This window comes from Piliocolobus tephrosceles, chromosome 15, assembly GCF_002776525.5.
Source record: "Piliocolobus tephrosceles isolate RC106 chromosome 15, ASM277652v3, whole genome shotgun sequence".
In the NCBI taxonomy this organism is placed as follows: Eukaryota; Metazoa; Chordata; class Mammalia; order Primates; family Cercopithecidae; genus Piliocolobus; species Piliocolobus tephrosceles.
Genome location: NC_045448.1, coordinates 36,751,061 through 36,762,705, shown reverse-complemented (window position 1 = coordinate 36,762,705; position 11,645 = coordinate 36,751,061). Strand labels below are relative to the sequence as shown.

Here is an 11,645-nt window from a genome sequence, read left to right as displayed (position 1 = left end):
TTTCCTAATTGAATACCCTTTATTTCTTTCTCCTGCCTGATTGCCCTGACCAGAATTTCCAACACTATGTTGAATAGGAGTGGTGAGAGAGGGAATCCCTGTCTTCTGCCAGTTTTCAAATGCAATGCTTCCAGTTTTAGCCCATTCAGTATGATATTGGCTGTGGGTTTGTCATAAATAGCTCTTATCATTTTGAGATATGTCCCATCAATACCTAATTTATTGAGAGTTTTTATCATGAATGGCTGTTGAATTTTGTCGAAGGCCTTTTCTGCATCTATTGAGATAATCATGTGGTTTTTGTCTTTGGTTCTGTTTATATGCTGGATTACGTTTGTTGATTTGTGTATGTTGAACCAGCCTTGCATCCCAGGGATTAAGCCCACTTGATCATGGTGGATTAGCTTTTTGATATGCTGCTGGATCCGGTTTGCCAGTATTTTATTAAGGATTTTTGCATTGATGTTCATCAGGGATATTGGTCTAAAATTCTTTTTTGTGTGTGTGTGTCTCTGCCAGACTTTGATATCAGGATGATGCTGGCCTCATAAAATTAGTCAGGGAGGATTCCCTCTTTTTCTATTGATTGGAATAGTTTCAGAGGAATGGTACCAGCTCCTCCTTGTACCTCTGTTAGAATTCGCCTGTGAATCCATCTGGTCCTGGACTTTTTTTGGTTGGTATGCTATTAATTATTGCCTCAATTTCAGAGCCTGTTACTGGTCTATTCAGGGATTCAACTTCTTCCTGGTTTAGTCTTGAGAGGGTGTATGTGTCCAGGAATTTATCCATTTGTTCTAGGTTTTCTAGTTGATTTGCGTAGAGGTGTTTATAGTATTCTGTGATGGTAGTTTGTATTTCTGTGGGATTGGTGGTGATATCTCCTTTATCATTTTTTATTGCATCGATTTGATTCTTCTCTCTTTTCTTCTTTATTTGTCTTGCTAGCAATCTATCAATTTTGTTGATCTTTTCAAAAAACCAGCTCCTGGATTCATTGATGTTTTGAAGGTTTTTTTGTGTCTCTATCTCCTTCAGTTCTGCTCTGATCTTAGTTATTTCTTGCCTTCTGCTAGTTTTTGAAAGTGTTTGCTCTTGCTTCTCTAGCTCTTTTAATTGTGATGTCAGGGTGTCAATTTTAGATCTTTCCTGCTTTCTCTTGTGGGCATTTAGTGCTATAAATTTCCCTCTACCACTGCTTTAAATGTGTCCCAGAGATTTGGTATGTTGTGTCTTTGTTCTCATTGGTTTCAAAGAATGTCTTTATTTCTGCCTTCATTTTATTATATACCTAGCAGTCATTCAGGAGCAGGTTGTTCAGTTTCCATGTAGTTGAGTGGTTTGGGGTGAGTTTCTTAATCCTGAGTTCTAGTTTGATTGCACTGTGGTCTAAGAGATGGTTTATTATAATTTCTGTTGTTTTACATTTGCTGGGGAGTGCTTTACTTCCAACTACGTGGTCAATTTTGGAATAAGTGCGATGCAGTGCTGAGAAGAATGTATATTCTGTTGATTTGGGGTGGAGAGTTCTGTAAATGTCTATTAGGTCCGCTTGGTGCAGAACTAAGTTAAAAACCTGGATATCCTTGTTAATTTTCCATCTCCTTGATCTGTCTAATGTTGACAGTGGGGTGTTAATGTCTCCCATTATTATTGTGTGGGAGTCTAAGTCTCTTTGTAGGTCTCTAAGGACTTGCTTTATGAATCTGGGTGCTCCTGTATTGAGTGCATATAAATTTAGGCTAGTTAGCTCTTCTTGTTGAATTGATCCCTTTACCATTATGTAATGGCCTTCTTTGTCTCTTTTGATCTTTGATGGTTTAAAGTCTGTTTTATCAGAAACTAGGATTGCAACGTCTGCTTTTTTTTTGGTGTCCACTTGCTTGGTAGATCTTCCTCCATCCCTTTATTTTGAGCCTATGTGTATCTCTGCACGTGAGATGGGTCTCCTGAATACAGCACACTGATGAGTCCTGACTCTTTATCCAATTTGCCAGCCTGTGTCTCTTAATTGGAGCATTTAGCCCATTTACATTTAAGGTTAATATCGTTATATGTGAATATGATCCTGACATTATGATGTTAGCTGGTTATTTTGCTCGTTAGTTGATGCAGTTTCTTCCTAGCATTGATGATCTTTACAATTTGGCATGTTTTTGCAATGGCTGGTACCCGTTGTTCCTTTCCATGTTCAGTGCTTCCTTCAGGAGCTCTTGTATGGCAGGCCTGGTGGTGACAAAATCTCTCAGCATTTGCTTGTCTGTAAATGATTTTATTTCTCCTTCATTTATGACACTTAGTTTGGCAGGGTATGAAATTCTGGGTTGAAAATTCTTTTCTTTAAGAATGTTGAATATTGGCCCCCATTCTCTTCTGGCTTGTAGAGTTTCTATCAAGAGATCCATTGTTAGTCTGATGGGCTTCCCTTACGGGTAATCCAACCTTTCTCTCTGGCTGCCCTTAACATTTTTTCCTTCATTTCAACTTCAGTGAATCTGATAATTATGTGTCTTGGAGTTGTTTTTCTCGAGGAGTATCTTTGTGGAGTTCTCTGTATTTCATGAATTTGAATGTGGTCTGCCTTGCTAGGTTGGGGAAGTTCTCCTGGATAATATCCTGCAGAGTGTTTTCCAACTTGGTTCCATTCTCCCCATCACTTTTAGGTATACCAATCAGACATAGATTTGGTCTTTTCACATGGTCCCATATTTCTTGGAGGCTTTATTCATTTCTTTTTACTCTTTTTTCTCTAAACTTCTCTTCTTGCTTCATTTCATTCATTTGATCTTCAATCACTGATAACCTTTCTTCCAGTTGATCGAATCAGCTACTGAAGTTTGTGCTTTTGTCACATAGTTCTTGTGCCATGGTTTTCAGCTCCATCAGGTCATTTAAGGACTTCTCTACACTGGTTATTCTAGTTAGCCATTCATCTAATCTTTTTTCAAAGTGTTTAGCTTCTTTGCGACGGATTTGAACTTCCCTCTTTAGCTCGGAGAAGTTTGATCATCTGAAGCCTTCTTCTTTCAATTCATCAAAGTTATTCTCCATCCAGCTTTGTTCCGTTGCTGGTGAGGATCTGCGTTCCTTTGGAGAGGGAGAGGTGCTCTGATTTTTAGAATTTTCAGCTCTTCTGCTCTGTTTTTTCTCCATCTTTGTGGTTTTATCTACCTTTGGTCTTTGATGATGGTGATGTACAGATGGGGTTTTGGTGTGGATGTCCTTTCTGTTTGTTAGATTTCCTCCTAACAGTCAGGACTCTCAGCTGCAGGTCTGTTGGAGTTTGCTGGAGGTCCACTCCAGACCCTATTTGCCTGGGTATCAGCAGTGGAGGCTGCAGAACAGCGAATATTGCTGAATGGCAAATGTTGCTGCCTGATCGTTCCTCTGGAAGCTTCGTCTCAGAGGGGTACCTGGCCATGTGAGGTGTCAGTCTGCCCCTACTGGGGGGTGCCTCCCAGTTAGGCTACTTGGGGGTCAGGGACCCATTTGAGGAGGCAGTCTGTCTGTTCTCAGATCTAAAATTCCTGAGAGAGAATTTTAGGAATTCTAAATTTTAGGAATTTAGGTTTGAAGAGAGAACCACTACTCTCTTCAAAGCTGTCAGACAGGGACATTTAAGTCTGCAGAGGTTTCTGCTGCCTTTCATTAGGCTATCCCCTGCCCCCAGAGGTGGAGTCTACAGAGTTAGGCAGGCCTCCTTGAGCTGCGTTGGGCTCCACCCAGTTCGAGCTTCCTGGCTGCTTTGTTTACCTACTCAAGCCTCAGCAATGGCGGGTGCCCCTCCCCTAGCCTCGCTGCCACCTTGCAGTTCGATCTCAGATTGTTGTGCTAGCAATGAGCAAGGCTCTGTGGGGATGGGACCCTCTGAGCCAGGCGTGGGATATAATCTCCTGATGTGCCATTTGCTAAGACCATTGGAAAAAATGCAGTATTAGAGTGGGAGTGACCCCATTTTCCAGCTGCCCTCTGTCACAGTTTCTCTTGGCTAGGAAAGGGAATTCCCTGACCCTTATGCTTCCCGGGTGAGGCGATGCCTCACCCTGCTTTGGCTCACTCTTGGTGGGCTGCACTCACTGTCCACCCACTGTCCAACAAGCCCCAGTGAGATGAATCTTGTACCTCAGTTGGAAATGCAGAAATCACCCATCTTCTGCATTGCTCACACTGGGAGCTGTAGACTGGAGCTGTTCCTATTTGGCCATCTTGGAACCAAAAAAAGTCTTAAAGGTAATCAAAGGGTCAGATCACCTACAAAGGGAGCACTATCAGGCTAACAGTGGACTTCTCAGGACAAGGTTTACAAGCCAGAAGAGATTGGGAGCCTATTCTCAGCATCCTTAAAGAAAAGAAATTCCAACAAAAAATTTCATATTCTGCCAAACTAAGCTTCATAAGCAAAGGAGAAATAAAATACTTTTCAGATAAGCAAATGCTAAGGGAATTCATTGCCACTAGACGAGCCTTGCAAGAGGTCCTTAAGGGAGTTCTAAACATGGAAATGAAAGAATGATACCTGCTACCACAAAAACACACATAAGTTCATAGCCCAGAGACCCTATAAAGCAACTACACAATCAAGTCTACAAAACAACCAGCTGACAACATTATGACCAGTCAAAACCTCATATATCAATATTAACCTTGAATGTAAATGGTCTAAATGCCCCACTTAAAAGGCACAGTGTGGCAAGTTGGATTAAGAAACAAGATCCCACCATCTGCTGTCTTCAAGAGACCATCTCACACATAATAATACCCAGAGGCTCAAAGTAGAAGGATGAAGAAAGATCTACAGAGGTCACTATTGTTATATCAAATGTTAAACCAACAACAGTAAACAGACAAAGAAGGGTATTACATAATGATAGAGAAGTTCAATTCAACAAGAAAACTATCCTAAATATACACATACCCAACATTAGAGCACCCAGATTCATAAAACAAGTACTTCTACACCCATGGAAAGACTTAGACAGCCACACAATAATAGTAGGGGACTTCAACACCCCACTGACAGAGTTAGATCATTGAGGCAGAAAACTGACAAAGAAATTCTGGACTTAAACTCAACACTTGATCAATTGGCTCTAATAGACATCTACAGAATACTGCACCCAACAACCACAGATATACATTCTTCTCATCTGCATGTGCAATATACTCTATGTTTGACCACATGTTTAGCTATAAAGCAAGTCTCAATAAATTTAAAAAATTTGCAATTATACCAATCATACTCTTGGAACACAGTGCAATAAAAATAAAATCAATATCAAAAAGATCTCTCAAAGCCACACAATTACATGGAAATTAAACAACCTACTCCTGAATGACTTTTGGGCAAACAATGAAATTAAAGCAGAAATAAAAATATTACTGAAATTAATGAAAATATAGACATACATACCGAAACCTCTGGGATGCAGTGAAAACATTGTTGAGTGGAAAATTTATAGTACAAAAGGCCTATATCAAGAAGTTCTAAATATCTTATATTAACAATCTAATATCACATCTTAGAGGAAATAGAAAAATAAGAACACACTAACCCAGGAGAAAAGAAATAACTAAAATTAGAGCAGAACTAGGAAGAAATTAAAACCCTGAACAGCCCACTAACAAGTTCTGAAATTGAATTAATAATAAAAAACCTAGTATCCAGAAAAAGCCCTGGACCAGATAGATTCACAGCCAAATGCTACCAGAAGTACAAAGAGCTGGTACCAATGCTACTGAAACTATTCCAAAATATCAAGGAGTATGAAATCCTCCCTAATTCATTTTAAGAAGCCAACATCACCCTGATACCACAACCCAGTTGAGACATGTGAAAAAAATAAAACTACAGACCAATATCTCTGAAGAACATAGATGCAAAAAATCCTCAACAGAATACTAGCAAACCAAATCCAGCAGCACATCAAAAAGCTCATTCACTGCAATCAAGTAGGCTTTATTCCTGGGATGCAAGGTTAGTTCAACATATGCAAATCAATAAAAATGATTTACCATATAAACAGAATTAAAAACAAAAACCATATGATCATCTCAATAGACACAGGAAAAGCTTTTGATGAGATCCAACATCCTTTCATGATAAAAACTCCCAACTGGCTGGGCATTATAGGAATGTAACCTCAAAATAATAAGAGCCATCTATGACAAATCCACATCCAACATCATATTGAATGGGCAAAAGCTGGAAGCACTCCCTTGGAGAACTGGAACAAGACAAGGATGCTCACCCTCACTACTCCTATTTCAGATAGTACTAGAAGTCCTAGCCAAAGCAACCAGGCAAGAGAAATAAATAAAAGGCATTGAAATAGGAAAACAAGAAGTCAAACTATCTCTCTTCACTGACGATATGACTCTATACCTAGAAAACCCTAAAGACTCCATCAAAAGGCTCCTTAAGCTGATAAACTATTTCAGTAAAGTTTCGGGATACAAAACCAATGTACAAAAATCAGTAGCATTTCTGTATACAATAATATTCAAGCTGAGAGCCAAATCAGAACACAATCCCATTTACAGTAGCCACAAGAAGAAGAAAATGCTTAGGAATACATATAACTAAAGAAGGTGAATGATCTCTACAAGGAGAACTATGAAATGCTCCTGGAAGAAGTCAGAGATGACATGAACAAATGGAAAAATATCCCATGCTCATAGAGTGGAAGAATCAATATTGCTAAAATGACTATACTGCCCAAAGCAATGTACAGATTCAACACTATTTTCATCAAACTACCAATGTACTTTTTCACAGAATTAGAAAAAACTATTCTAAAATTCATATGGAACCCAAAAATAGCCTGAAGCGCCAAAACAATTCTAAGCAAAAAGAAAAAGCTGGAGGTATCCCATTATCAGACTTAATACTACAAGGCTACAGCAACTAAAACAATGTGGTATCAGTACAAAAACCAGACACATAGACAATGGAAAAGAATAGATAACTCAGGAATAAAGCCATACACCTGCAACTATCTGATTGTCCTCAAAGTTGACACAAATAAGCAATAGGGAAAGGATTCCCTAGTCAATAAATGGTGTTGGGGATAACTGGCTGTCCATATGCAAAAGAATGAGACTGCACCCCTCCCTATCACCATATACAAAAATTAACTCAAGATGGATTGAAGACTTACATGTAATACTTCAAACTATAAAAATCCTGGAAGAAAACCTAGGAAATACCGTTCTCGACATTGGTCTTGGCAAATAATTTGTGTCTAAGTCCTCAAAAGCAATTGCAACAAAAACAAAAATTGATGAGCGGGATCTAATTAAACTAAAGAGCTCTGCACAGCAAAAGAACTTATCAGGGGGGTAAACAGAAAACCTATAGAAAGAGAGAAGATATTTGCAAACTATGCATCCAACAAAGGTCTAATATCCAGAATCTATAAGGGACTTAAGCAATTGAACAAGCTAAAAACAACCACATTAAAAAGTGGGCAAAGGACACGAACAGACACTTCTCAAAAGAAAACATACAAGCAGCCAACAAACATATTTAAAAATACTCATCATCACTAATCATCAGAGAAATGTAAATCAAAACTACAATGAGATACCATCTTACACCAGTCAGAATGGCTTTTGTTAAAAAGCCAAGAAATAATAGATATATTGGTGGGCTGCAGAGAAAAGGGAATGCTTATACATTGTTGGTGGGAATGTAAATTAGTTCAGCCAATGTGGAGAGCAGTTTGGAGATTTCTCAAAAAACTAATGAACAACCATTTGACCCAGCAATCCCATTGCTGACTATATATACCCATTGCTAGGTATATACCAAAAGGAAAATAAATCCTTCTACCAAAAAGACACATGCACCAGTATGTTCATTGCAGCACTATTCACAATAGCAAAGATGGAACCAACTGAGGTGCCTATCAGTGGTGGATTGGATAAAGAAAATGTGGTACATATACACCATGGAATACTATGCAGCCATGAAAAAGAACAAAATTATGTCCTTTGCAGCAACATGAATGCAGCTGGAGGCCATTATCCTAAGTGAACTAATGCAGAGACAGAACACCAAATATTGCATGTTCTCACTTATAAGTGGGAGCTAAGCATGGGGTACTCATGGATGAAAAGATGGAAACAACACACACTGGGGAATACAAGAAGGGGGAGGGAGGGAGGCAAAGCCTGAAAAGCCACCTATTTGGTACTATGCTTACTTCCTGGGTGATGGGTTCAGTTGTTCTCCGAATCCCAGCATAATGTAATATGCCTTTGTAACAAACCTGCACATGTACACCTGGAATCTAAAATAAAAGTTTAGAAAAAAAGCAATGTCTCAGTGACCTGTGGGATAATTTGAAGTAGTGTGACGTAAAGTTTCAGAAGGAGAGGCTAGGGCAAGGGCAAACAAGAATATTTGGAGACAATTGCTTAAAATCCCTAAATTTGATGAAATATATAAGCTCTATGACTCTTAATCAGGATAACAAAGAAAACTCCACAAGAGCACACTATAACCACATTTTCCAGAACAAATGATAAAGAGAAAATCTTAAAAGTAACCAAAGGAAAATGACACATTATGTATAGAGGAACAAAGATAAAAAAATGAATACAGACTTGTCATCTGAAACTATGCAAGGAGACAATGAAGCATAATACAGTGCTAAATGAAAGAAGAAAAAATAACTATTGGCTAGATTTCTATATCCAGTAAAAATACTTTTTAAATGAAGATTAAATGAAGATTTTGAGCTAAAAAATATTTGTATATTTTTGCTTGCTAAATATGGCAACCTTGCATGAGGGCTCCCTGCCAACACCCTGATTCCTAGTTAGTTATTAAGTAGCTCAGAGCCACTCACCTGTGGACGGCAGCACCACACACACTGGAGTAGGATGCATACACGTCAGTGCCATAAACATGGAATTTGGGGTCTTGGCATCCTGCTGGACATTTCACAATGAACTCAGGATTGATGATCTTTCCGGCTTTGACATCACAGTTGATCTGAGGCACAGCTGGGAATACAAAATGAGGTCAAAATTACACCTTGTGCTATTAGTTTATCTATGGGGTGACTCTGTTAGGTCTTAACTATTGACTTACTTAATCTCTAAAAGCCAGAGCCTGGGCTGACTCTACATCCCCTCCCTATAATGAAAGCAAAGATGTAATTAGGACATTTCCCAGACCAAAAGAACCACAATGACCATTCATTGCCTTTAACCTGCTGAGAACAAAAGCAAAAGGCTGATTCCTGTGCTTATTGAAATAATCAATTAACAAAGCAGAGATCTCCGAGGAAAGACTACCCACCTCTAGTGGCCAGAAATGTTATCTTGAGTCAAGGCAGGAGAGTACTGGTTTTTCAGATGCTCTGTAGCTAACCCAGAAAAAACTCTCATCCAACCTTACAGAAGGAAGGAAAAGTATTCCAGGAAGGGCATACAGCGGGACCATCAGAGTTAGGAATGACCTGGACAAAGTTGGCTTTCTGGGTGGGAACTCCATTATGGGGCCTGGTGGGAGGATGGTAGATTGGTAGGAATGGACCAAATTAAGAAGGCTTGCATGCTCATGTTCTGTGTAGGATGTGGGAGGCAATGAAAGACTTTTGGACAGGGAAGATACATCAAAAACATGATATTTTGTCTTGGTCCTAGAGGTTCCTCTAGGCTTAGATCTGAAGTCATAATGGGAGAGATCTTTTCTTATCTGCCTGGTGGAAAACTGAGAACTCCCCAGCTGAGTGAGCATCCAGGGGAAGCTCATTCATTGTTTCCTCCCTCTGTTTTGGCTTTGCTATTGCTACTGCCAGCCTCGCGCTATCCAGTAGGCAAGTCTCCTGAAGCTGAAAGGTTGTCTGGGGATGAGGTGGAGTAGATGCTCTACTGACTGTATCCAAGAAGGGGCAAGACTGCGTATTCTCTGCAAAGATTTTTCCTCAATAACTCCTGAAGGAAAAGGTCCCCTAGAGGACACTTTACTGGTGCCTTTTGATCTGGGAATGTATTCAGTTCTGGCCCCCATTCTTCAGAAGGGACTTTAAAACTTAAGCACAGTACAAAGAGGCAGCATGCTTGGGAATGGTCGGGAAACTACCAAATGAAAGGGATGGTTTGTAGAAATGGGTCATTTGGGCATGAGGAAGCAAGAATTGGAGGCAACTGATAGTTATCTTCACAAGTAGGATTGTTGTGTGCTGTGATGCCAGAGGGTGAGCTAGAACTTAAAGAACAGAGTTTCTATGGAGGCAAATTTTCCCAAGAAGAACTTCCTAGGAACTGAAATTGTCCATGAAGGAATGAGCTGCCTCAGGAGCAGTGAGTGGGGTGTTGGTAGAAGTATGCAAGTGGAGACTGAACAGTTATACAGAGGATTTCTACATTGGGTGAGAAGTAGAATAAAACCCCTCCCAACCCTAAGAGTCTGTAATCCATAGACTCTTGGATCCAGGAGCTCTGCCAGGCCACCCACCCTCTAACTGGGTTCCTGAGATGGTCTCAGAGTTGCTAATGGCTTCCAGCTGTATCCAAAAAGCATATTCTTTTTTAACCCTTGTGTACCTGAATGAGGAGAACCGTATTTCATCCAGGCTGGAGACAGAACTGAAGTTTTCTGCTCTTTTCTTAAATACCCATCCCAGCCAATCTTTGCTACTCAGAGCTGGGCCAACAGGGAACTTCTCCTGGGAACCAAGGGGTTGAGTTTGATCACAGGCTTAAGCAATTTGTGGTTTACATTAAGAAGCAGAGCACTGTGCTTAAAACAGTTTTGTGGTTTCATTCTCCCCATCAAAGGTTGCCTCCTCACCGACTATTTTCTTCTTACCTTTCATTCTTTTAAACTCTGATACTCAAGGCTGCATTTACTATTTTGAGTCTCAGAGTATTTTTTAAAGGCAAAGTTTGGAATGAAGACGCCATTGTGGTCTGTTTTCAAATTAGTGAATTGTTTGATTCCTGGATGTAACTGTGTGTTCAACTCTCCTCTTTTCCCCAGATCACTTCCTCACTCCCAAACGTATCTCCTCCTTTAGAGGTAAAGAAAACGAAAGATTTCTTCTTTGTTCTTAGTTCTTTGAAATAGGAGGTGACAAGCTGTGTGCATTGAGATTAAATTTTGATGTGGCTCTGGCACTCTCAGATTTTGAATCTCCTGTCAGACCAACTAAATATTTTGGGATTGCGTAAACAAGTCTCTATCTGGAAGCTTATTTCATGAGTATTAGACAATGATCAAACCTGTTGAAAGACTTCAGGGTGCACATATTACATGCAGTAGGATTTTCCATGAAACGATTGGTTTAAAAGACAAGGGAAAATGTCACATTTTACTTCCCACTAATCAATTTTCCCTCCTTTCTTTAAGGGGGCATTTGTTGGCCGGGCGCGGTGGCTGAAGCCTGTAATCCCAGCACTTTGGGAGGCCGAGATGGGCGGATCACGAGGTCAGGAGATCGAGACCATCCTGGCTAACACGTTGAAACCCCGTCTCTACTAAAAAAAAAAATACAAAAAACTAGCCAGGCAATGTAGCGGGCGCCTGTAGTCCCAGCTACTCCGGAGGCTGAGGCAGGAGAATGGCGTAAACCCGGGAGGCGGAGCTTGCAGTGAGCTGAGATCCGGCCACTGCACTCCAGCCTGGGCGACAG

At 40.1% G+C, this 11,645-nt stretch overlaps 1 protein-coding gene across 4 annotated transcripts in view; it reads right to left on the bottom strand.

The window, feature by feature from the left end:
* Nucleotides 1-11,645, bottom strand: part of VIT (vitrin) — a 125,694-nt gene that overhangs the window by 69,205 nt on the left and 44,844 nt on the right. For 3 of the 4 annotated variants that reach the window (XM_026454757.1, XM_026454758.1, XM_026454759.1), the window contains exon 4: nucleotides 8,853-9,009. In XM_026454757.1, coding sequence (XP_026310542.1) covers nucleotides 8,853-9,009 — 157 coding nt within the window. Of the gene's footprint in view, nucleotides 1-8,852; nucleotides 9,010-11,645 lie in introns of those variants that run through there. The other variant, XM_026454760.1, reaches the window with a different exon arrangement.